Source organism: Haematobia irritans, chromosome 4 (genome assembly GCF_050003625.1).
Source record: "Haematobia irritans isolate KBUSLIRL chromosome 4, ASM5000362v1, whole genome shotgun sequence".
Taxonomy (NCBI): Eukaryota; Metazoa; Arthropoda; class Insecta; order Diptera; family Muscidae; genus Haematobia; species Haematobia irritans.
In genome coordinates this window covers 130,470,296-130,497,751 of record NC_134400.1, presented here as the reverse complement: position 1 = coordinate 130,497,751, position 27,456 = coordinate 130,470,296, and the positions used below count along the sequence as shown (strand labels likewise).

Below are 27,456 nucleotides of genomic sequence, written 5' to 3'. Positions count from 1 at the left end.
GATGTGGGGTAGGTAACATTATTATAATTGATATTTGATTTTGTGATATTCGTAATGGAATAGGGAAGAGGGCAAGGGGTGCCCTGCTGTTTAAAAATTAGGCTTATAATTTGCTTGAGATTTTCTGGGACAATATACACTATATAATTTTTCGATATTGGGACGGGGAGGGAGACCTCCTCTAAAACTGAAAAAAAAACTAGAATTCTCAATTCCCTGTTGCCCGATTTTTTGAAAATAGAATGTAGAGGATTGTCGATAAATGGGAACTCGGTATATAATTTTGATTCTTCCACAGGCCTCTGCCAGATTTTTTTAAGTAAAAATTTAAATTTACATGAAGTTGGCAAAACACGCTTGAAATTCACAGGAAATGTAGAAGATTGCCCAATAATTTGAATTCAGAACAATTAAAAAACAAAAATTTGGTTGAAAGGGATACCCGATTTTTTTAAGCCGGTCCGTTTTACATGTGCATAACCGCCCTATTTCTGTATATAAACGAAAAAGCAAGTATTCTGATTTTTGAAATGTACGGAGCACGTGTGTGGAAACCATGGAGTGAATAATCAGTACTTCAGTTTTTGGGCCATACTTCCCCTGACCCTACTCTTTAAAAGAGTTCAAATCTTTTTTAACTTGTTTTCAGATCGAAGGATATGGTTGACTAAGTTAACCAAAAAAAGGCTTCGGGAGGCACAGCGAAGCGGGCCTGGTTACGCTAGTCTGTTCATAAATATCACTTTTATTAATTTTTTATTAATTGGTAGGTATGCAGCAAAAATTTTCAATTTCAAAAAGATTTACGTCATATTCCCATTTCAATCAAAAACCGACTTTTCGACTTCCTTTAAAAATTGGTCGATCGTATTCAACCTAAAAAGTCGATTGGTCGATTTTGGTTCTCAAAAGAAGTGAACTAGCCGATCTTGGCCAAAATCAAAATTCGATTATATATCAAATGTGACTATAGCGATTTTCTTGTGATTTTTTACTTTTGTACTATATAGATCCATAAAGGTCATGTGACCAATAATATAAACTGATTTCAATTTTTTTCATCTCACCTTCCTTGAAATTGTATGGGACCATAGACCAAGATATGTATTAACGTCTGAAGTCCATTCATAGCGCTGTAGTTTGTGTGCACACCGTTGATGACCATTTTTACTTCTGCAGAGGCATGATTTCTAATTTGTTTTCAATTTGCTTTCTTTCTTTCTTCTTTTGATAAAAAAACACCAAATTTTTTAAATGAATGTGAAATTCTGGTAAAGGTAATATGCAATAGAGAATTGAGTACGCCGTCGAACACACTAGTAAAAGTTTTAGAAATTCCATCCATTTCGTTTAAGGCAACTTCTTACGGTTCGTGGATCTACAGTTATCCCATGATTTACAGCAATTAGAAACACAATAACATTGGGAGATTTGTTAACAGTTCGTAAAATTCTCTTCTCCAAACGACGACCAATCTTCCTGGTCTCCCTGATCTTGGCTTACTTGCAATAATTTTATTTTATTTTTTTAGTATCTAAGTTAAATATTGAACCGACGAGCGATATCTTTTATCTATTTCTGATTTCAGATAAAGTTTTCCCATCGATTTCGTAGGCTAATTATTTTTTGTAGTGTCCATCGAAATTTGCTTAATTTTGATATTTAAAAATATTTGCTTATTTTTTAAATTGTTCCTTTTTGATGAAAACACAATATACAGTGAAGGCAATAACTTTTGATTCAGTGCAGCTCCATGCTATAAACATAGCCCATCTCGGCAGCCTCATATTTTAGGCTCACATAGACTAAGGTTAAGTTTTCACTCCATGTAATTTCAAACTAGTGAAAAAAAATTATGATCGATGAATCGAATAAAGACAGTCTTTTTTTTTATTATTTGGCAACACAATAATGTAGACAATTTTAAAGTTCCCAAGGAACACGACCTAGAGGACATGATTTCCAATCATCATCTGAAAGAAAATAATATCGAAATCAAGTTTATCTGTGTTATAATAAAATATTGCAAATAATTACCTTCTATTTCACTCCATAAACCATATGAACCCGATTTACATGGAACTTCCATTACACCTTCGTCTATGTCCATTTCTGATACACCATCCTTATTCACTTTTTGCAATAAGTCTTCAACTGTGTATATAGTAGGACTCTCACTTTTTGTCTTCTCATTAATATCATTCTCATTATTTTCTATAAAAAAGCAATCAATTAATTTAGTAAATGTATCCATTTCAGTGGAAGTCAATGCAGGTACTATTAAGGGTAGAATGCTGAAAATATAAAATATTTTTATGGAGACTTTTTTTATAATTTGATATTTGAACCTACTTCTTTAATATTGGAGCTGTATATTCATTGATAAGTTCTAGACGTTCTTCTAAGAAATCACGTTCAAATACCCAAACCCAAGGACGACGAAAGTGATCGCCCAATAACAATGTTCTTTTCATTGGAACTCCACTGTATATATAAAATTCTCGTGTTGCCGAGGATATTTCTGTTAGATTGTTGAGAGAAAAAGGCGGCTCTTTAATCTTAGTTTTCTGTAAAATAGAAAGAATTTATGGTTACACTCAATTACTAAAACGTAAAGGACTAAAATAAAATATAATTTATATAGTCTGAGAAAAAATATTCATAACTCCCATAAATATACCCTAAACCACATAGTGGTCAGGGTGTAATAACTTTGATCTGCATGAAAATGTGCCTATCAGAAATATTGTTTTTAGACTGATCAACACAGAATCACCTACTGATTCTATCTAGCCTTTGGTGTTTGTCCGTGTATGCCCATGTATTTTTTGTTGGCAAGTAATTGTTGGTCGATTTTGTTGAAATTTTGTTTAGACTGTTTCCTTGGCACAAAGACGAACAATTTTCAATATCGGATTAAAATGTATATATATTTTCCATATATATGCATTGCCCAATCTTCCGGAATTTGACCAAAATATTCCATTCATACTCAAAATGGGCACAAAATAATGTTTCAAAATATCAACTAAACTTGCAAAGAATAATTCAAATCGGTTCAAATGTAAATATCGTTATAGTGTGCTTGAAGTATATTTGGTTGGGAAAACCACAAGTGGCCATCGTTAGAGTCCTCAAGCATTTAAATGTGAATAAATTTTTTATTTATCGTACTATTGCTCGTTACAGTGATAAGACGGTGTTTCATAGTGTCCAAAAATGGATGAAAACGAGGGGTAACAACACCAAATATAATCACCGATCAAATCTGCCCAAATCCAGGCCGCAGTGGCTCTACCACTTTCTTGTGAGCTGAACATATTGCGAGAACGTATGCAACACATATTGAAAAATGAACTTGGACTAAAGCCATTGTAACTCCAACAAGTATATACAGTAGTAAGTTGGGCCGGGCCGAATCTTAAATACCCAACACCATGAATCAAATATAATGGTTTCCTTTGACAATTTCAGGGGGGTTTGATGACAGATATTTTCCCAAGCAGGTCAGTTCAACCAGTACGCTTCCCACAGATAAATGTAAAGATTTTACTTATGATGACTACGCCAGATTCTGAATTTATAAGAGCTATTTTATGTTTGAGTTTTAGAGGAATCATAAACATCTCTCGTAAGTGTGCAAGAAAATGATGAAATAACGCCTTGATTTCAAATCTAAAATCTGTAGATTTTCATCCCAATTATTTAAATGATTACGAGAAGTAAAATCTGGAAATTTTGCCTTCAGTTTCAAGCAATTTTCATGATCAGTGCGCCTTCTATACCCTCAATAAGTGAAATCGGTCTATATGGAGGCCTTACCAAATGGACCGATAAAACTAAATCATATACACTTTGTTATGGGTCTAAAATGCCAGTATATTTTCAATTTGTGGCAAATCGGACAAAAACTAAATTTCTAGAAGCCCTAAGAGTTAAATCGGGAGTTCGGTGTAATATACCAAAACATGGAAAGATACACACAGTATTCAGCACATCTAATTGTAGTTCCAGAATCTAGACCCAAATCGGAGAGCCGGTTTATAAGGGGGCTATATCAAAAACTGTACCGATACACAATATATTCGGCACACTTTTTATGGTCCTGGAAAACCTCTAGATTTCCAATTTCAGGCAAATTGGATAAAAACTACGAATTCTAGAAGCCCAAGAATTAAAATCGCGAGATCGGTCTATATGGGGGCTATATGAAAACATGGTCCGATAATCAACATTTTCGGCACATCTCTTTATCTTCCTAGAATACCTCCAGATTTCTAATTTCGGGCAAATTGGGTAAAAACTACGGATTTTAGAAGCCCAAGAAGTAAAATCGGGAGATCGGTCTATATGGTGGCTATATCAAAACATGGACCGGTACTCAACATTTTCGGCGCAAGTCTTTAGGGTCCTAGAGTACCTCTATATTTCAAATTTCAGGTAAATTGGATTAAAACTGCGGATTCTAGAAGCCCAAGAAGTAAAATCAGGAGATCGGTCTATATGGGCCCTATATCAAAACATGGACAGATACACACCATTTTCGGCACACCTATTTATGGTCCAAGAATACCTCTAGATTTCCAATTTCAGGAAAATTAGATAAAAACTACTAGTTTTTATAAGCCCAATACCCCAAATCGGGAGATCGGTTTATAGGGGGGCTATATCAAAACATGGTCCGATAATCACCATTTTCGGCACACCAATTTGTGGTCTTAAAATACCTCTAGATTTTTAATTTCAGACAAATCGGATAGAAAATACACTTTATAGACGCCCAAAAAGCAAATTGGGTAAAAACTACGGACTCTAGAAGCCCAAGAAGTAAAATCGGGAGATCGGTCTATATGGGGGCTATATGAAAACATGGACCGGTACTCACCATTTTCGGTGCAAGTCTCTAGAGTCCTAGAGTACCTCTTGATTTCAAATTTCAGGTAAATTGGATTAAAACTGCGGATTCTAGAAGTCCAAGATGTAAAATCGGGAGATCGGTCTATATGGGGGCTATACCAAAACATGGACCGATAGGCACCATTTTCGGTACAACTTTTTATGATCCTAAAATGCCTCTAGATTTCCAATCTCAGGCAAATTGGATAAAAACTGCAGTTTTTATAAGCCCATGACCCCAAATCTTCACCTGCTTGCAAACAAAAGACGAAACTGTGCCAAATTTCAGGACGATAGCGCCATTATTGAAGGCTGCCAAGGCCGTAGCCAGGATTTTAATTCGGGGGGGGGGGTTCAACTTAAAAAAAAATATTCATATAATCTCATGTGTAGAAAATTTTATTTATGCATAGGTATGTATACAATATTTTTATACCCACCACCATAGAATGGTGACGGGGGTATAATAAGTTTGTCATTTCGTTTGTAACACATCGAAATATCGATTTCCGACTATATAATGTATATATATTCTTAATCAGGGAGAAATTCTAAAACGATATAACGATGTCCGTCTGTCCGTCAGTCCGTCTGTCCGTCTGTCTGTTGTAATCACGTTACAGTCTTCAATAATGAAGCAATCGTACTGAAATTTTGCACAAACTCGTCTTTTGTCTGCAGGCAGGTCAAGTTCGAAGATGGGCTATATCGGTCCAGGTTTTGATATAGTCCCCATATAAACCGACCTCCCGATTTGGGGTCTTGGGCTTATAGAAATCGTAGTTTTTATCCAATTTGCCTGAAATTTGAAACCTAGAGGTATTTTATGACCATAAAGAGGTGTGCCAAAAATGGTGATTATCGGTCCATGTTTTGGTATAGCCCCCATATAGACCGATCTCCCGATTTTACTTCTTGGGCTTATAGAAACCGCAGTTTTTATTCAATTTACCTGAAATTGGAAATCTAGAGGTATTTTAGGACCATAAAGAGGTGTGCCAAAAATGGTGATTATCGGTCCATGTTTTGGTATAGCCCCCATATAGACCGATCTCCCGATTTTACTTCTTGGACTTATAGAAACCGTAGTTTTTATCCAATTTGTCTGAAATTGGAAATCTAGAGCTATTTTAGGACCATAAAGAGGTGTGCCGAAAATGGTGAGTATCGGTCCATATTTTGGTATAGCCCCCATATAGACCGATTTCAAGATTTTACTTCTTGGGCTTCTAGAATCCGAAGTTTTTATCCTATTTGCCTGAAATTGGAAATCTAGAGGTATTTTCGGGTCATAAAGAGGTGCGCCGAAAACGGTGAGTATCGGTCCATATTTTAGTATAGCTCACAAAAACGTGTATCGGATTAAGTTTTTACCGATCTTTTACTTGTTATAATATTAAATTGAGCCGACGGGCTTTTTGGGCAGAAAATAAATCAATGACTTCTTCAGTCGGCACATTTATTCGGCGATGAACCGACATTAATGCCAATCCTTTGAGTCTACTCTCGCTAGTCGAATTTCTAAGATACGTCTTTAATCTCTTCATTGTTGAAAATGAACGTTCGGATGAGCACGTAGTAACTGCAGGGATGGAAAATGCAGTACTATAGTACTTTTTTCAAACCTTTTTCACCCCGGTCAGTATCGTAGTACCCCTGCGAATGATTTAGTGATTTGTGTAGACATTTTTGAGTCGATATCAGATTTATGGTACAATAGTTTTGACAAAATATTTTAATATTTTGAGAAAGTCTTTATCAACCTTATTTGCTAATAGTCTTTTACAAATATGGCAAAACAGACATGTTCATGTGGGAAGAAAATCTCGATTTTGTAAAAGAGGCATAAAAGTCAAAAACAGGATTTTATTGAACTTCAAGAAAGTTTTAGTCGAAAAAAGAATGCGATTCTATATTATTGATTTTTTATTTCGGTAGAAATAGTTGTCAACATTTTATTTCTATATAGAATTTTTGCAAAATTTTATTTTTATAGAAAATTTTGTCAAAATTTTATTTCAATTGAAAATTTTGTAAAAATTTTATTTCTATAGGAAATTTTTGCAAAATTTTATTTCTATAGAAAATTTTGTCAAAATTTTATTTTCTTTAAAATTCAGTCTCTTGACAATAATCTTCCAGTGAAATTTTTGTTCAAATCTAGTAAAAAGTACCTTTCTGCTCAAAAAATACCTTTTTTGTACTTTCTTAAAAATTGTATTTTCCATCCCTGAGTAACTGCAAAGTGACCAAAATTTTTAAAAGAATATGCACGTTTGGAAAAATCTCTTTATTGCTTCCATCGCTGAATTAGGCAGGTTCTTTTCGCAGGTTTTGCACCATTTCATTTACACATGTGTGTTTGGCTGTTTCGTTGTTGTTGCTATGGCCAAACAAAGCGAGTCATGTTCACAAAAGGAACAACAAACACACATAAAAAGCAGAAATACATTTTCCAAAAATGAAATTTGTGTTGCGAGAACAAAAATAATTTTTTTTTTTTTTACCGTCGTTTGACGGGCTTTTCAACTAGTATTCTATGATTTGTGCAAGTTTTATAGGTAAGCGTTTTTCAAAATAAAACCTCCAGCTTTTCTTCAACATCTTCGATAATATTTTTCTATGCAGCTAAAAATATATATTTATTTATATAAAAACATTCATTCATTTCGGGGGGGGGGGGGTTTGATCCCCCTCATCCCCCCCCTGAATACGGCCTTGAAGGCTGCAGCGTGATTACAACAAACAGACAGACGGACATGCTTATATCGTCTCAGAATTTCTCCCTGATCAAGAATATACATACTTATATAGTCGGAAATCGATATTTCGATGTGTTACAAACGGAATGACAAACTTATTATACCTCTCTCACCATTCTATGGTGGTAGGTATAAAAAGTACAAGAGCTTACCGAGCACCAAGCAGTTGCTTCGTATGCGCAAAAGTGGCCAGTGTCAGAATTCGGTTTTCTCTTTTTCGAATTGAGCAGTTTGTAAAAAAAAATATCGGGTTTACTTGCTAATGAAGTCATCTGAAAATGTGCATCTTCGATTGGCCACCAGAACTCAAGCACAGCAGACCATGGACATTCCCTACTCGTTTTATTTCTAGCGTACGATGGCCACCAAACTATCTCAATCTGTTGACTCCGAATTTTGCGCCTGAGGCATTTGGGAGAATAAAGTAGGCATTAAAATGTACCATAGTATCGATCATTTGAAGACGGTGCTTCGCCGGGAATGATCCAAAATACCGCGGAGCCACTTTCGTCTAGTGTCTGATCAAATTGGCGTTTGAAGCCTTTAATTCGTGCCAATTTCAACAAATCTAAACTTACCCAGCAAAAAAATTTGGAAGTTCTTCCAAAGGCATAACTTTAAAAGCACTTCCAGAAGATGCACTCCCAATGATGTTTTTTTATCTTAACTACCCACGAAGCTATTTTAATTCGATTTTCTATAATTTGGTTTTTTCATACTTTTAATGGATAATTTTAACTCTATTTGTTTCAAATAGGTTAAAAACAGAGAAATTTTGTCGACAAAAATGCTAAACCCAATCTGAAAAAATTGTGAATTTTTGAAAACGTTTCCGACAAGCGTTAGAATCCATTAAAAATTATAAAAAATTATAAAAATTATTTATTCCAAAACATTGAATTCGAATCACACCTAAAGAAGTGATGCAAATTCAGTGCAACGGCTGTTGATATGGAGGACTTCCGTCGTATGACAAGCCCATGTTAAATTCATCGCTTCTGCGTCAATTTTTCTCCATTTCATTACTTTTTTGGCGACTTTTTTTTGCTGAGTTACTTAAACTTTTGAATAAAAAAAATTTTAAAAATATATATAGTGCTTTACTTTGTTGCATTATATATCAGCCACCCTTTACATGTATCAGTCGGTATGTACTTATGTGAAATTTGCATATTTCATCTCCAAAAACTATTTTTCAAGGGAAGTTGTTGGAAAATGTTTTTGTATTTTAAGGTCGTGATGCAAGTCCACATTTACAAAACTACACTCTGCTTCCATAGTTCTTGGAATTTATAAAACAAAGCCTGGAGCCTAGTATTACGGTTTATACCTAACAGAAATTAACTAATAGCTGTTGCTTAAGGGATTTAATCCTATAATACTCCAAACTTACCGCATCCATTTCGGCTTTGTACATTTGCTTGCATTTTCGGAAAGCTTGAAACCCTTTTATTATCTGTATGGCCCAAAAACTTGCTGCTGTTCGTTTCGATGTTTCAGCAATTGGACTTTCTGCTATTTCTAACAGAGCCATAAAGAAATCATCTAGGAAACCATAAATTGCCAACATACGAAATAAACTTTGATTAACAACCATTAAACTCTCCATTTCTTTAGATTGATCCTCAATATCGGATAAAGAGAAAAAGTAACGCATTCGAAGCATAGCTCCAATATATATAACAGATATGTCCTTAATGGCAACATCACGTTTAACCAAACTGTGAAGATTCTTTGCAATATGATTGAAAATCTCTTGTAGATTTTCCAAGTTGTTTTCCGTATAGTAATCCTTAACATTGTGGAAACGTTTACCATGTAAATGCCTTTTAAGTGTTTTAATATTCGTAGCTCCCTTCATATGGCCCTCAAGTGCTGCATCGTAAATCTCAAAGAGTGCCGATACATTGTCATCAAATGTTGTTTTGTCTTTACGACGTATTCGTCTAGAATCCACATCACACATAGAGTCTTGTTGTGTTACCCAATAATAGTCATGTAACCATCCAATACAGTATTCTGCTGTATTCCTGAGTACTTGCAAAGGTGGCATCACCTGGCCGTGGGCACAAATATGTCTCAAATCGACTACAAACGATTCCAATCCCAATTCCTTGGCAGTTTGATACATGGTACGCATATTATGAGTTTGCATGATGGATGACATAAAATTAAAAAAACGTGTAAAGGCATTGGCATACAATGTTTGCATGTCTTCGGCTGAGTATATCGAGTCTGGGTGATCCTTTTGTTGTACTTCAACAATGACGGCAGTTGCTAAAACAGCTGCTGGACATTGGCTACTACGGCGCAAATTCCATATGCGTATTTCAGCAAGAGCCTGTTGACGTGTAGCTGCCGAATAATTCTGACCAAATAGCCATTCATATACCTTTTTGAACTCCGATCTAGAAGAGGAGAGTCACAGATATCGCTATATTCTAGAATATTTTTTATACTCACATATTTCTCCATGGACCAACAACAGTCCGTCGTTTGATGCCATCCATTGGCCTTTCTAGTGGGGTGTCCTGTGAAAGCAACTTGTTGCCATTGTTTTCTATTTCCATGTCGTATGTTCGCGCCTTTTTCCGTATTAGGGTAGGTACTATGTTCAGTTTTCGAGTTGAAAACCACTTTATTTTCGCGATTACTTTTCCTTAAATAACCAAAATTATAAATGAAAACAAACTTATTCCTGTAAAGTCTTGCCGAAATCTAGAGGAACAAGAAACTACGCACCAATTGAGTTAATTTGTCCGCTTTATATTGAACTGTTTTAATAAAGTAACCACGAAAATTTCAACGCGAAAAGCGAACATAGTACTTACCTTTAATCGTTGCTTTTTGAGCTTTGTTTGCACGTGGAATGCAAAACGGTTTCTTTTGTAAACAAACTGACCAGCTGTTTGCGATGTAGTGTTGTTAAGTGTACCGAATGTAACATTTCGATTTTCTGACAATAGATGTCGTTGTTAAATATCATGGTTGAACAAGAAGGTTAAACCATGGGCCCTAATGATTAAATTTTTTTATTTCGACAAAATTTTAAGATGTCAAAATCATACGTTTGTGGTCGTTACAGCTCTCCAAATGACACTGCATAGCAAATGCATCTAAACCCATCTCACGCATTCATAGCTGGAGAATTGTTCGAAGATGACTTTAGTATCTTGATGACATATCCCTACAAACACAAGGTTAAGTATTTTTCACATGTAACACCATAAGGCCGGTACTATGTTCATTCTTGCGAAAAATTTTTATGGAAACCATTATTTCGCACATAGAAAGCGGCGTTTTTTAGGTAGCTTGGAGCGCTATTTTACAGGGAGCGATATTGGATTAAGTTGGTGGTTGTTGCTTGTTTTTACAAAATAACATTTTATTTTTCCTTGGGCAATTGATCTGCTATTCCTTTGATCCTTTGTATAGTTTCGGAACAAAAATATGGTCCGTGTTTGATTTATAAACCCGCACAAATAGTTTTTAATAAATAAATTATTGCTTAATTCACATTGCAAATGGCGCCGTGCTATAAACGTCAGTTTTTCAACACGAAAAAACAAAGTATCACAAATGGAAAAAATTTCGCAAATTTTTCGCATTGTTTGGTTTTGTATGGAGTTTCAACGCGAAAACCGAATAGAGTACCGGCCTATAACAATTTGATAGTGAATCCCATATTCAACATTAATTCAAATGGCCTTGCAAATTGCTTGCCTTCAACAAATTTTCCAATAGGTTTGAAGCATTAAAATGAAATTTAGTTTGAAAAGTCGTTGCTAATATGTTGAGAAATTGTTGCTAACGTGTTGAATTCTACTGTTGAGGGTAATGTCTGTTTTTTGTTGGGAACGCGATTTTCTCAACAATTTCTCAAATTTAATTTTAAGGTAATTCTTTGAAAAAATGTTGGAAAGCGTATTGAATATAAGCATTTATCCAATGCTTGTGTTTATTGGGTTTCCAGTCCCAAAATACCACGCACATCAGTTTTTAAACTGCATCATGAACTGTTTTTGTTAATAGCTGGCGAAGACCCTGCCAACATTCTTCTGAGAATCCCCACTACGTCGAAAACAATCATATACGACATCAAAAACTCGTCGGAAAAGCGCCGTCACTATTGAGAAGTTGTACCACGCCAAGTTACTACGAACAAGTTTCTCATCAGTGCAATTATTAGGTGCCTATTTAGATCAATTTCGAAGGACGCCAATAAGAACCTCAGCAAACTATCAGAAAAAGTGAATTTTAAGGTAATTGTAGAAGAATCATTGTGGTCAAGTAAAACACGATTGTGTAGATGTTAATTGATTTGATTAAACATTTATAATTTCTTATAAATATAACATTTTTCGGTTTATTATTTTTTCGGTTTATTTATTAATAAAATAATGATGTTGAGTTTTAAGTAGCAAGTTACATATTGCAGCGTCTATCAGCCAGTTTGTTTATTTTCGATGGAGACAGCGTGCCTGGAAAAATATTTGAAAAACGATCACTTTATTCTATTTGGAAAGTCGAAAATTGTTCACCATATACCTTTCACAATTTTAAGCGTAATATCTATGTTTTCAGAACTTTATTTTCGTTTTTATTTAAATAAAATATAACAAGCTGGTTGCGCTTGGCGTTTCACAAAAAATAAAATGGCTCTTCTAACAGTAGTGATGGCAAAATACTTTCATGTACATTTTGTACTTTTTGATATGCTTCCCCCATCACAGTTCGCGATGGTTGTGGTGACATTTACGAGTCTGTGGTAGCGATGAGGATGAAATGGAACTTTGAAATGCTGGCAGGGAATTGAAAGAATAAATAATTTCCACTTCTACCAATGCCACGATACTTTTATCAGCTGATTTTGACTTCTTAAAATTGTAAACAACATATTGAAATTTTTGCTTTTGTAATCGTGATTGAACCTCTTTATTCAGCCATGTTAAATATATGAATTCTCAATAGAGTATTGTCCTGTTCAAAGCTTCGCCGAATTATAATTTTACAGACTTTCTACGGATGCATACTTTAATTTAACTATTCCAAATAAATTAGGGAAGTTTTAGATATAGCTCGATCTCCTATACTGGCCACCCACGTTATTCCTTATCTAATGTGGGTCGCAGGAAAACAAGATCGACTGAAGAATTTATGAAAAAAGTTATTCAAAAGCAAAGGTAAATTTTTTAAAATTTTCATATTTAAGAAGTGTTTAGTCAAGGTTGTCACCACTCTAACACGTTCCCACATCATTTATTAACGGGTTTAATCAAGATTTAACACAATTGTATTTGTTTTTTTGTTTTCTTTTTAAATATGACTATATTATCCTTATGTATTAACCCTGCCAACATTTTTTGAATTTGACGACGAGAGCCACTTCAACCTATCAGGAAAAGTGAATTTTAAGGTAGTTGTAAAAGAATCATTGTGGTCAAGTAAACACGATTGTTTAGATGTTTATTAATTTGATTAAACATTTATAAATTCTTATAAATATAACATTTATACGATTATCACAGCACATATAACATAATAAAATAAAGATGTTGAGTTTTAAGTTGCAAGTTACATGTGGCAGCGTCTATCAGCCAGTGCTTTTATTCTCGATGGAGGCAGAGGGTCTGGAAAAAATATTTGAAAAACGATCACTTTATTCCACTTGGAAAGTCAAAAATTGTTTACCAATATACCTTTTAAAGTTTTAAGCGAAATAACTATGTTTCAGCACTTCATTATCGATTTTATTTAAATATAAGAAACTAGTTGCGTTTGGTGTTTCACAAAATATAAAATAGCTCTTGTAACAATCAATAGTGATGGCAAAATACTTTCATGTGCATTTCATACTTTTTCATACGCTTCCCCCATCACAGTTGGCGATTGTTGCAGTGTCACTTACGAGTCTATGGTAGCGATGAGTATGAAATGGAACTTTGAAATGCTGACAGGGTATAGTTCCTCAAATTTGGAGCTTGACTCTGAACTCTTACTATAGTAAACATAAGATAGTTGGCCAAAAATGTAAGAACGATTTCATGATTTTATTAGCCCAATTCTGAATATTCCCTAGGGAACACATTCCCTGGGAATTCATTTTCCCCGGGAATAAAATCCTCCTATTCAAAACAGTAGGGGAGGGGAATAACATGGGAGTAATAATTCAGAGTATTCGAAGTCAGCTGTTTTACTTCAACTGTTTTATTTTAATAAATGTTTAATATTAAAATTTTGAATTGAAATTGTATTGAATTGATGTAAAAGTTGAGTTAAACGCGAAAAACGTCAAAAATGTTTAGTGTCGTGTTTATGGTAGTAGCTGAGGAGAGGCGTATCAACGTAACAAGGTCTAAAGGATAGAAAGGAGAAAGCTACGCGATGCCATTAACCCACTTGAGTTGCCTGAAACGTTGTAACTTGTACATGTAGGGGTTGTTACCGATTTGATTCGGACTCACACCATTCAGTCCATTGTGATACAATATTATAGGGTAAATAATCCAGCCTTCAAATACCTGTTCAACGCAAGTCTTTTGGATTATCTCCACTAGTAAGATTAGGTGCTACGCTTCTTTGTCGAAGGTGGCAGAACATTAGTTTCTTCGCATTTCCTTAACAGTTTACCACAAACTTAGAAATATATGTTAACATTTTCCTCGGAAAGCGATGATTTGTTTCACGGGAAACCAAGAACAACCAAAAAATGTTGGGGGGAAATCAAAGTGTAAGGTGAAATCTATTTGAAGGGAAATCCAGATGAGAAATACAATGCGTTTCAATTGAGTTAAATTATCTGCTTTTAATCACAATATTTTCATAAAGTAATCGCGGAAATTTCAACGCTAAAGGTGGGTATTAAGTTCGAGTTTAGCCGCTAAAATCGTCATTTTTTCACGATTACTTTTCTTTAATAATCTATTTTAAGGAATACAAACTTTGTGAAAATTTGCTTTGGGCTTTTCGCCATCAACAAATATGTATAATTTTATTCCTTTTTCTTACTGATTTAGTTTTCACTTTAGCGATTTTAGCGGCTAAACTCGAACTTAGTACCCACCTTAAAAGCGAACATGTACCGCTCTTTGTTGTTTCTTAAGGTGAGTACTATGTTCGTATTTTTCACCAAAGCACTAAATTGAAAGTACAAAAATCGGTATGAAGACGATTATATTTTTATAAAGTCTTGTGAAATAATGAATGGAAAAGATCTAAGGAATTGATTGTGAACCATTTTATATTTATAATTTAATTTAATTTTCAGCTTGAAAACTGAACATAGTACTCAGCTTTAAGGTGGGTATTAAGTTCGAGTTTAAGGTGGGTATTAAGTTCGAGTTTAGCCGCTAAAAACATGATTTTTTCACAATTACTTTTCTTTAATAATCCATTTTAACGAATACAAACTTTGTGAAAATTTGCTTTGGGCTTTTCCCCATCAAGTTATAATAAAATTTGCAACAAATATGTATAATTTCATGCATTTTTCTTACTGACTTAGTTTTCACTTTAGCGATTTTAGCGGCTAAACTCGAACTTAATACTCACCTTTAGCCGCTAAAATCGCCATTTTTTCACGATTACTTTTCTTAATTAATCCACTTTAAGGAATACAAACTTTGTGAAAATTTGCTTTGGGCTATTCCCTATCAAGTTATAATAAAATTTGCAACAAATATGTATAATTTTATACCTTTTTTACTGATTTAGTTTTCACTTTAGCGATTTTAGCGGCTAAACTCGAACTTAATACCACCTTTAGTATGAAATCCGTTTTCCAAAAAGATGTTCAGACGTTTATTAAATTATTTTATTTTATCAAATGCCTTATCCTTGCTCGCGAACTAGTTCACAAAACCTTGAATTGTCATAAATATTGTGAGGGAATACGTTTTCCTCCTTAGGAGAATGTGCAATTCTTTTCTAGGCTAAAACATCTTGCCTGTTTCCAGTAACAATAATTGTTTCATATACCATGTTGCAGACTACCATTTTAGTAATCAAAACAAACCTTAAAATTGATTAATGTCACTACTAACCCATATATGTATGGCCCAGATGATAAACATTAGCATCACATTCCATGATAACTTTGTTTTTCTCCTGTGACATTTCTAGCAAGGTCTTAACCTAATCTTTGATCTTTGGCACACTTTTGCCACTTAAATGGCACCCTGTCCTCGACTTCGCAAACAACCTTAGGCCTTAACTATAGTATGCATAAAGACAATTATAAATCTAATTAATTTAATAAAATCAAGTAAATAAGCAAAAGTATTTGACATGACAAATAAATTGGCGTTTTTGAGAAAGATGAGAGGCAAACATTAAATTAAGTACACTGTATTTTAAAATTTATACATATTATTATGCACTGTTTTATTCCATTTAGTTTGACACGAAGAAATGCTTAGCAAAGTAACCTGTCAAAACCACTTTAAACAAAGGTAATACAAGCTTTAAACTGACGACTCTTTTAAATCATCAGATTCATTTTCCGACATCATTGCTGCACTTGACATACCAGCACCCATTGCATTCAATAGATTTGACACTGGCCCACTGCCTCCCACCTGTGATTTATAGCTCTCCATCATATTCTTCAGTGTGTTGACATTTATGTTAATGGGCTCAAAGTCTTCAATGTCATCAAACTCTTCAGCGGTTGCTAATTTTGCTTTGGTATTTCCTTTAGATTTATCAAATGATTGGCCAATAGTTGTATTAGCTAACTCGCGATCCATTTGATCCATGTAGGCTTTGATGTCGGCATCAATATGTTTGTCTACATCATGCATAGCTGCAAAATTTCTTTCCATATCTTCCTCGTCTTCGTAGTCACTCATTTCGGAATTCGAATCCCATTTATCTTCGGGTATAACAAAATCCAGAAAACTTTTCACCTGAGTTGTAAAACTTTCTTCATGTTCCGAATTGGTGGCATTTGAGGTATTCGATTTATTTAAATTTACTGGATTTTTACGCATAGCCTGACGCATAGAATGATTCTTTTTTACTTTGGCCTTAAACGCATCCGATTTTTTTTGTTGTTCTTCTTCAGCATGCTTTTCTTCTTCACCAGTACTATAGTCATCCGAGTCCCTTTCAACACCTTCGAATGTTGATTCCTTTTCCAAAAACTGGGATATATTTTTGGTAAATTCATCAGCTTTAATATCACCATTAGCTTTGTACAAAGTTTTTGGTCCATAACGATCCAGTAACAGGGCATCTAGCTGTGCAGCACTAATGTTTAGCCAATCATCACTATCGCTGGGCTGGAATGAAACACTTTAGGTATTTTGGACAAAAAGTATTAACTTCTATTTTTATCTTACCCGCAAATTGTTTTCCTCATCTCTTAGTTCTTCAGCATTTATCTCTGTAGATCTCAGAAGTTCCAATATCTCTTTTCCTACCAATGGTGCTGTACGAAAACGTGTTTGGTTCTCTTCGAAATATTTCTTGGCTTCTTCTAATAACCGCTGATATTCAACTGATCCTTCTATATTATCCTTAAAATAGCCTTTAGCCAATAGGCTTTTGACATAAGCTTTCCATTGTGGAGATTTTTCATCACTGTTCGTATCCTTTGCCTGAGAAGCTAAAATTTCAAAACCACAAGCTACCTTTATGCCCAACAAGTCCTCTTTATACTCTTCAGAATTTGGATTGCCATTGAGATTCCAACCAATATTTCGATCCGGCAAATAACTACTATGCATAATCATTGCATATAGACATTTGGTGAAACAAACATTTGTACGCACCCGCTGTTCCGGAGGGAAATAACGCATTGATCGACAAGCTTTCAAATCTATGGAATCTCGATCGCAGAAGGATCTCACAGCTGCAGAGATGAGTGAAGGATTTTTCTTTAATAACATGGCCACCCCCAGAGGAAGGCGAACAATTTGATGATGAAGTGCGGCATTTTCGGTATTTTCAAACTCCTTCATTCTTTCGTCAAGGCAATCCTGTATTTCCTTCGATACTTTATAGAGTGTTGGATTCTTTTGAATTTTATCTACAGCTTCTGAAACAGACATCAGCTTTGTAGTATCCGATGGTGAGTTCTGAACTAAATTCATAAATCCTTCAGATATATACACCCTTTGCTCGCATGTATCTGGATTTGCCCATTTTGGCAAAAAGTCAGCAGCTTCGATTAATAAAAATTCGCCATCCGAATCTATGACACGCACAACTATTGTAGGTAGCTCTTGCGATATTTTCATTAACAAATATACAATGAACCATTCATCGGCTATATTGTCACCATAATGAGTAACGCCATGCAAATGTGGAGGTACTTGATCTGTAGAGTGGAGAGAAAATTGTTACAGAAAATAGGAAATTTGTTTAGATCATTTTCTCTCAAAGGGGAAAACGTCTATATGTGTGTGCGCCTGGGTGAGAGATTGCCTATGTGTAGACTGAATCAATCAATAATTTGTTTAAGTGGTCACACACCAAACACATTTGAATATCCCAAGCAATGAAAACGAAAATATGTTGCTTATTTATTTAAGGAAATTCCGCTAATGTGCAAATGTTTCGTGTTTGCATTTATGGAAAACCCATAACAACAAATCTAAATAAACAACAAATCAAAGGGAATTCCGATTCAATATGTTGTTCTGTGTTGTTCTGTGTATTTAAGGTTCGGCCGGTCCGAATCGTAAATACCCACCACCATGAATCAAATATAATAGTTTACTTTGAAAAATCTTCTTGATAATATATAGAATTTTAGGGAGTTTGATGACAAATTTTCTCCCAAGCAAATCAGTTCAACCAGATTCTAAATCTGTAGATTTTTTCCGCCATTTTTTAAATCAATACGATGAGTAAAATCTGGAAATTTTACTTTTCAACCAATTTTCATGATCATGGTCTAAAATTTCATTCCGGAGGAAAATAGTTTTTCTTTGGGTGTACCCTCAAGAAGAGAAATCGGTCTATATCGATGCCTTACCAAACGGACCGGTAAAAATAAACGCGATACACAGTTTTGAGGATTTAAAATTCCAGTATATTTACATTTTTTGCAAATCGGATAAAAACTACGGTTTCTAGAAGCCCAAGGAGTTAAATCTGGAGATCGGTCTATGTGGAGGCTATACTAAAACATGGGTCGACACACACCAAATTCGGCTGACCTATTTGTAGTCAGCCGTATTCCAGAAGTCCTAGAAATCAATTCGGGAGTTAGGTCTATATGGGGGCTATACCAAATCCACTACTCACCACCTCTTAATGTTCCTCAAATACATCTAGAATTCCACTTTCAGACGAATTGGTGAAAAGTACGAATTCTAGAAGCCCAAGTAGTAAAATCGGGAGATCAGTCTATATAGGGGCTATACCAAAACATGGACCGATACGGACCATTTTCGACACACGTCTTTATGGTCCTAAAATACCTCTAGATTTCTAATTTCCGGCAAATTGGATAAAAACTACGGATTCTAGAAGCCCCAGAAATAAAGTCGGGAGATAGGTCTATATGGGGTCTATGCCAAAACATGGACCGATAGGCACCTTTTGCGACACACCTATTTGTGATCTTAAAATACATCTAGATTTTCAATTTTAAGCACATCGTCTAGAAAATATAGTCTCTAGACGCCCAAGAAGTAAAATCGGGAGACCGGTCTATATGGGGGTTATACCAAAAAATGGACCGATACACAATTTCAGCACACCTATTTTTGGTCCCAAAATACGTCTAGATTTCCAATTTCACGCAAATCGGGTAATAAATACAGTTTATAGAAGCCCAAGAATAAAAATCGGGAGATCGGTCTATATGGCGGCTATACCAACACATGGACCGATACGGACACACCACTTTATGATCCTAAAATACTTCTAGATTTTCAATTTCAGGCAAATCGGATAGAAAATACAGTTTCTAGACATCCAAAAAGCAAAATCGGGAGATCGGTCTATATGGGGGCTATAACAAAACATGAACCGATACGGACCATTTTCGACACACCTCTTTATGGTCTAAAATACCTCTAGATTTTCAATTTCAGCCAAATCGGATAGAAAATACAGTTTCTATACGCCCAAGAAGCAAAATCGGGAGATCGGTCTATATGGGGGCTATACCAAAACATGGACCGACACGGATCATTTTCGACACTCCTCTTTATGGTCCCAGAATACCTCTAGATTTACAATTTAAGGAAAATCGGATAGTAAATACAGTTTCTAGAAGCCCAAGAAACAAAATCGGGAGATCGGTCTATATGGGGGCTATACCAAAACATGGACCGATGGGCACAATTTTCGGCACACCTTTTTATGGTCCTCAAGTACTACTAGGTTTTCAATTTCAGACAAATTGGATAAAAACCACGGTTTTTATAAGCCCAAGACCCCAAAAGTCGGTTTATATGGGGACTATATCAAAACTTGGACCGATATAGCCCATCTTCGAACTGGACCTGCCTGCAAACAAAAAACGAATCTGTGCCAAGTTTCAGGACGATATCGCCATTATTGAAGGCTGTAGCGTGATTACAATAGACACACACAAAAAAATTTTTTCTGAATCAATCACGAAATTAGTTGATCCAATTAATTTTTAATTGAAATGTCTTCAATCACAGAAATGATAGTATCAATTAAAAAATTAATTGAAGGTCAATTAAAAAGTTAATTGATCCAATTAAAAAATTTATTGATACTATTATTTTTGTGATTGAATTTTGTTTCAATTAAAAATTTTGTTGAATCAATTAAATTTTTAATTGAATATTTTCTAAAACTCAATTAAAATTTTAATTGGAAAATTTTTCGTGAAATTTTTTTGTGTGCAGACAGACGGGCATGTTTATATCGTCTTAGAATTTCTCCCTGATCAAGAATATATACGTTATATAGTCGGAAATCGATATTTCGATGTGTTACACACGGAATGACAAACTTATTATACCCCCATCACCATTCTATGGTGGTGGGTATGAAAACAAAAATTCTTTAAATTTGTATGGAAATAATTTTCTATAAACAATACATTCTAATAATTCTATTGCTGGTCCAGAGGACTTGATTGTATGTGAGCCTGAGTCAGTTTTAAATAAAGAAGTTTAAAAATTGGGGGAGATGCATTGTTGTATTTACACCAACCAAAGATTTTAAAATACTTGATACGGCTTTAGTGAAGAATAGTGCGCAAAACATAGTCAACATCCATACACACTTTGAAGAGCATATGATTTTAATCCCTCTCAAGGTTTTACATGGTTAAAATCATGGCGTTAGGTTAGGTATAGTGGCAGCCCGACATTTCAGGCTCACTTAGACTATTCAATCCATTGTGATACCACAGTGGTGAACTTCTCTCTTCTATTCTATGTTAAACTCAATGACAAGGGACCTCCTTTTTATAGCCGAGTCCGAACGGCGTTCCACGTTGCAGTGAAACCACTTAGAGAAGCTTAGAAACACTCAAAAATGTCACCAGCATTACTGAGGTGAGATAATCAACCATTGAAAAACTTTTTGGTGTTTGCTCGAAACTGGGTTTGAACCAACGACCCTCTGTATGCAAGGCGGACATGCTAAACATTGCACCACGGTGGCTCCCTAAAAAAAATTATGGCGTTAATCAAGCTCATAGAAATAACTCAATTTTAATAGTATATGTTAATCACAAATATATGCCAAAATTAATGTCAAACTCTTTTCCAGGACTATTTCCGAATTATCTGGATATCGTTTTTGTGTATGAGCTAAAAATATTTTCTGATTAGACTATGGCGAGACATTCTTTTTGATGCCTGTCAAACATTTGCCCAGTGTCTGTCAAATATGTGTCCTGTGTGTCCTTTTATAGTAACTGCTAAATGCTCTAAGATCATAAATAGAAATAGTCGAAATTCCATTTCGATATTTCGAAAAGTCGACCGTTCGAATATTTTAAAGTTTGGACTTTTACAAAATTTCAAAAATTCGTTTTTTCTAAATATTCAAAAAGCCATTAAGGGATATACCATATATGGTTTACATCGATCACCTTTCCATAGAGTCCCTATATTGGCCGATACACTTACTAATTTTACTTCGACAATTTCCGATTTTTCGTTTTCCCGGAAAAGGTTACGACATTTCGAGCAATCATATGCTTACATATGTAGTTACTATTGTGCATGTATAAACCCTGTTTTTTTACATTTTCTTTCTTTCTTGGGAGGAGTTTTTACTTGTGGCAATATGAGATTTATTTTCTATAATAAAAGTTAATGTTTTTCATACATAAATATATATTTTTTTGTTTTTTGGCAAATGTTGGAAAAATCGAACAGCGGAGTGAAATGGGTAACGAGCACGGTTGCCACAGTCGGTAGAATTATATTAAAACAGGTTGATTTTTTTACTGTATATTAGTATAATTCTTTGTGCTTTTTGGTAGATTTTCCTCCAACTAAAAGGTAAATCAATTACGCTCTTCTAACAACTATTTTTGATAAATTTCGTACAAAGTCACTATGATATTGACTATTTAAATCGTATTTATGCTGTATATGTTATAACAAATATATGTATTTGATTTAAGATTGCTAGTTCAATTTTCATAAAAGATAGTTATTTTTGATTAATTGATACATTTCATTTTCATATAATAGTACATTGTAATTCGTTAAATCGACTTTGAATTGCTTAATTAAATGAAAATAAAAAATAAAATTCAAAAAGAGATGTGTAAGTCTACCAATGAATTTCTAAAATGCTTCAAGATATTGCTTCTTAATTATCGATATATTCAGTCAATATTTTCAAACTTGATATTTCAAATAGTGTCAGGTCAGTAATTCCTCATACTTCTCTATTTAAAAATAAACCAGTATACACGGCGGTAAGTTCGGCCAGGCCGAATCTTATGTACCCTCCACCATGGATTGCGTAGAAACTTCTACGAAAGGCTGTCATCCACAATCGAATTAATTGGGTTGTGGTATCTTAAAACTTCTTAACATCGTTTTCTAAATTGTTAGTAAGTCCATACGTGGTATATATTAGACAGGTAAGGTTATGTATAGGTAAGTCTACAAATAATAACGAATCGATATGGACTTTTGCACGGTACGTAGAGAGCCAGAATTGAAATATGGGGGTCGCTTATATGGGGGCTCTATACAGTTATGAACTTGATATGGACCAATTTTTGTGTGATTGGGGATCGACTTATCTGAGGGCTATATATAACTATAGACCGATATGGACCTAGTTAAGCATGGTTGTTAACGGCCATATAATAGCACAATGTACCAAATTTCAACTGACTCGGATGAAATTAGCTCCTCCGGAGGCTTCAAAACCAAATCTCGGGATCGGTTTATATGGGGGCTATATATGATTATGAACTGATATGGACCACTTTTGGCATGGTTGTTAAATATCATATACTACCACCTCGTACCAAATTTCACCCAGATCGGATGAATTTTGCTTCTCCAAAAGGCACCAGAGGTCAAATCTGGGGATCGGTTTATATGGGGGCTACATATAATTAGGGACTGATATGAACCAATTCCTGCATGGTTATTGGATACCATATACTAACGTCACGTACGAAATTTCAACCGAATCGGATGAATTTTGCTCTTCCAAGGGGCTCCGGAGGTCAAATCTGGGGATCGGTTTATATGGGGGCTATATATAATTATGCACCGATGTGGACCAATTTTTGCATAGTTGTTAGAGACCATATACTTACACCATGTACCAAATTTCAGCAAGATCGGATGAAATTTTCTTCTCTTAGAGGCTCCGCAAGCCAAATCTAGGGATCGGTTTATATGGGTGCTATATATAATTATTGACCGATTCGGACCAATTTTTGTATAGTTGTTAGAGACCATATGCTTACACCATGTACCAAATTTCAGCCGGATCGGATGAAATTTTCTTCTCTTAGAGGCTCCGCAAGCCAAATCGGGGGATCGGTTTATATGGGGGCTATATATAATTATGGACCGATGTGGACGAATTTTTGCGTGGTTGTTAAGGACCATATACAAAGACCACGTACCAAATTTGATCGGATCGGATCGGATCGGATGAAATTTGCTTCTCTTTCAGGCTCCGAAAGCCAAATCGAAGATCCGTTGTTAGAGACCATATACTAACACCATGTACCAAATTTCAGCCGGATCGGATGACATACGTAAAAGTGGACCGATATGGCCCATTTGCAATACCATCCGACCTACATCAATAACAACTACTTGTGCCAAGTTTCAAGTCGATAGCTTGTTTCGATCGGAAGTTAGCATGATTTCAACAGACGGACGGACGGGCATGCTCAGATCGACTCAGAATTTCACCACAACCCAGAAGATATATACTTTATGGGTATAAAAACTGTCCTTTTTTTGGCCCAATATATATTTTTGTAATTTTTTTTTTTTTATTTATTTTCATTATGTAATTTGAAGCCACATAGCGGCCAATTTATGTAAATTACAATGGACTACTAACCGTGACTAAAGTATAATTGAAGTTGTGACAATGTGAAAATATATGCGAGTATATAAAAAGTATAATTACATATATAAGGTATAAAATAGATTAATTAATAATATGACAAAAAATTAAATATGGCAATTATAATTAATAATATGATAAAAAAAAATATAAAAAAATGAAATATGACAAAACATTTTTAGTTCCCATTATGATTGAAAAAAGACAAAATAAGAAAATATTATTTACTCAAACAAGCACAACAAAGCAGCACTACTAACTCGAGTTTGGATAAGCTTCATGCAGGTGATCCAAGATGATCGAGTAATCTTTTACGATATGTCGAATCAGAAATCGAGAAGTCCTTTAAATTAGTAGGGAGACAGTTATAAGATCTGGCGATTCTAGCCTGAAATGACTTGTCCATATGACCTCTGGCAAGAGGTACAACAATCTGATTTCGCCGCGATCGGCCAAATGAAAATAAGTCCACGAGAAATCGAGGTGACTGAGCACTGAAAATTTTGTGGAAAAGAACAAGTGATCTGAAGTCAATAAAACTCGAAAATGGGCACCCCAGGAAATCCTGGACATGAGGAGATATGTGGTCATATCGACGCAATGAATGTAGATAACGGACTATTCTATGAATTGCTAGTTTAACTTTCCTTATGTTACCAGCATTTGTGCCACAAAAAAACCTCAATGCCGTATAGAATATTGGGCATTGCCAAAGCATGTACAAGTCTCTTTTTGAATGAAAAAGGCAGCATCAAATCAGAGTTGTACAATTGGCGTAGAGTCAAATTCGTTTGACTAATAACATTGTCTATATGTAGATCAAATGAAAGTCTATCGTCAATGGTAACCCCCAAACATTTTAAATGGTGGACGACTTCAATATCACACCCATTATAAGAAAGAGTTAGTCCAATATCAGGATGAGATGAAAAAATTAATGCTTTTGTCTTAGAACCATTGACGGAAAGATTATTGAGACACATCCAACTGTATAAACTATTAGTTACAAAATCAATCTTAGCTTGTAAGACATCTAAATTATTAACATCCCCCCGAAAAAGCAACTGAACATCATCGGCGTACGAAAAAGTGGAGCAAAACATATCAAGATTCGCAAATAAATCATTAAGAAAAAGTATGAAAAGCATAGGCCAAGAATTGAGCTTGTGGGACTCCACTCCTTACCGACAAAATATTTGATCTTTCTCCATTGATCTGCACATATTGCTTTCTACCTGTAAGGTATGAAGCAATAAGTTTGCAGGCACTAAAGCCTGCATTAAAATATTTCTTTGAAATAAAACAATTTTCTACACAAACAAATAAAATTTGATTAAACTATTCAAAATGTATTTTAATTTTTATTTTTTTTTTAATTTTGGTAAATAAATCTATACTCGAGTGGTTACAATTCTGCCCGCCTTGTATATTTATCAGTCTTCGCTGGAGTTCAAAACGGTAATAAACAAGAATATTATGTGACAAAATATGATAAACAAATATATTTACCAGATGTGCTATTTCTGTAAACATAAGTGTACAAGATGCACATCATAAATGAGATGAAATATTCATGAGAATTTGTGACGTCAATATAGGGACTCAAAAATATCATCTTCTTATACAACAAATTTTTAATTTATTAGCCATAAAGAAAGGAAATGTTTCTTCTTGAAATTCTTCATTAATGTTGTTAATAAAACCCAACGAACTCTATGTAACTCATGATGTATCATTAACTTGCTCTTGGGGATTTCATAGAATCTCATAGTTTAGAACATCAAATATCATTAAGGTCTACGCCTTAATAATACATACGGACACACAATATATGTATGTACAAAATGTTATGAATATATGTTGCCATGGTTGGCGTGTGGCAGCAACCATATTACCGCCCCCTTTACACTGACCCATTTTCGTTTCAGTGAATAAGCAATATATTTGTATGATCATTGTTTAAACGTATAAAATGAACGTACCTTGTGCAGGAGCTGCTTTACCCAAATGTACAGATGATTTCTCCTTTGTTGATGGCTGTGACTCATCGTTCAACAATAATTCCTGTTGGGTACATGTTCGTACACGTAACTGAAATTCGTCTTTGTGCCATATATAATTACGTTCCTTTGTCATTTTATGCACAACATCCAGACATTTTGTGCGTAGATCTTCCAATTGTTTACGTATTACAATCTCGCCGCTTTGCTGTTCTTGTTGTTGGCCCATATCCAATTTGGGAAATATGAAATATTCGACGTAATCATCTTCCCTGACGAATTCCAAATTAGCACCGAATATTTTATCCATTTTAATTGATTAAAGTGCAATTAAATCCTTCGGCAGACAAACCCAACACGTTTTTTCTACGTCTATCGTATGCCTTGTTTTGTTAGATACTTGAATTCGATATTGTTGCTATATATCTGGCATTCTACAAAGGAACGATAAACAGTTATTTTTTAATCGTTTTTTACTCAATTTGTTTATTGTTTGTTGCTCTCAAGATTCCTTCCTTGGGTCAAAACAAAAATTATACTATTTGTATCTCAACAACTAGAGATGTCAATTGAGCTGCTATCGATAAGTAACACTAAGTACGATAACTGAGACAATGCAGTGTTGTAAAATATAGTAGCAAAGATTTGATAACGGTCATTTTGAAAATTTCATCCCTGTCAGCATTTCAGTTCCATTTCATCCTTTTCGCTACCGTAGACTCGTAAATGATACTACAACAATCGCCAAATGTGATGGGGGAAGCACATCCAAAAGTACAAAATGTACATGAAAGTATTTTGCCATCACTATTCTTAGAAGAGCCATTTTATATTTTGTGAAACGCCAAGCGCAACTAGCTTATTATAATTTATTTAAATAAAGAGAGGAATGAAGTGCTGAAAACATTGTTACTCTGCTTAAAATTGTAAAAGGTATATTGGTGAAAATTTTTTGACTTTCCAAATGGAATAAAGTGATTGTTTTTACGCTGCCTCCATCGAGAATAAAAACACTGGCTGATAAACGCTGCAACATGTAACTCAACATCATTCTATTATTAATGCAAAAAATTATGTTAATTTTTTATTTATTTATTTATTTTATTCAGTCTAAATTATGTTAAATGTGTTGTGATTGTGGTATAAATGTTATATTTGTAAGAATTTTAAATGTTTAATCAAAATAATAAACATCTAAACAATCGTGTTTTACTTGACATAGTGTCTGGAAACGGAAGTTACGAAAGTCTCGTACCACTTCCTGTGCCAGTGTCCAGCATTATCCTTTAAAA

General features: G+C 34.6%; 2 protein-coding genes across 3 annotated transcripts; both read right to left on the bottom strand.

Annotated features, from left to right (window-relative positions):
• Positions 1 to 1,853: 1,853 nt before the first annotated feature.
• LOC142234327 (uncharacterized) lies at positions 1,854 to 10,571 on the bottom strand. Of its 2 annotated transcripts, XM_075305429.1 has the most exons (6): positions 10,495 to 10,571; positions 10,122 to 10,257; positions 9,052 to 10,066; positions 2,353 to 2,567; positions 2,038 to 2,294; positions 1,854 to 1,973 (listed from the first exon to the last, which is right to left on the bottom strand). In XM_075305429.1, exons 2-6 carry the CDS (start codon positions 10,226 to 10,228, stop codon positions 1,924 to 1,926), a joined length of 1,644 nt encoding a protein of 547 aa, XP_075161544.1. In that variant the 5' UTR covers positions 10,229 to 10,257; positions 10,495 to 10,571; the 3' UTR covers positions 1,854 to 1,923. The 2 variants fall into 2 exon arrangements, with proteins under 2 accessions (XP_075161544.1, XP_075161545.1); XM_075305430.1 differs by lacking the exon at positions 10,495 to 10,571 and having other exon boundaries at positions 10,122 to 10,276.
• Positions 10,572 to 15,453: 4,882 nt separating this feature from the next.
• Positions 15,454 to 26,704, bottom strand: ecd (ecdysoneless cell cycle regulator). Its single transcript, XM_075303672.1, has 3 exons — positions 26,147 to 26,704; positions 17,000 to 17,979; positions 15,454 to 16,939 (listed from the first exon to the last, which is right to left on the bottom strand). The coding sequence occupies exons 1-3, from the start codon at positions 26,472 to 26,474 to the stop codon at positions 16,121 to 16,123; spliced, it is 2,127 nt and encodes a 708-aa protein (XP_075159787.1). The 5' UTR covers positions 26,475 to 26,704; the 3' UTR covers positions 15,454 to 16,120.
• Positions 26,705 to 27,456: the final 752 nt, after the last annotated feature.

What these genes read in the sequence shown, in the direction of transcription:
- LOC142234327 (XM_075305429.1), bottom strand. Translation starts at nt 10,228, where the DNA reads ATGGAAATAGAAAACAATGGCAACAAGTTGCTTTCACAGGACACCCCA. An exon ending in GTTGGTCCATGGAGAAATAT is followed by an intron (nt 10,067 to 10,121) that starts GTGAGTATAAAA and finishes CTCCTCTTCTAG; the next exon opens with ATCGGAGTTCAAAAAGGTAT. An exon ending in ACAAAGCCGAAATGGATGCG is followed by an intron (nt 2,568 to 9,051) that starts GTAAGTTTGGAG and finishes TCTATTTTACAG; the next exon opens with AAAACTAAGATTAAAGAGCC.
- ecd (XM_075303672.1), bottom strand. Translation starts at nt 26,474, where the DNA reads ATGGATAAAATATTCGGTGCTAATTTGGAATTCGTCAGGGAAGATGAT. An exon ending in TAAAGCAGCTCCTGCACAAG is followed by an intron (nt 17,980 to 26,146) that starts GTACGTTCATTT and finishes TCCACTCTACAG; the next exon opens with ATCAAGTACCTCCACATTTG. An exon ending in ATGAGGAAAACAATTTGCGG is followed by an intron (nt 16,940 to 16,999) that starts GTAAGATAAAAA and finishes GTTTCATTCCAG; the next exon opens with CCCAGCGATAGTGATGATTG.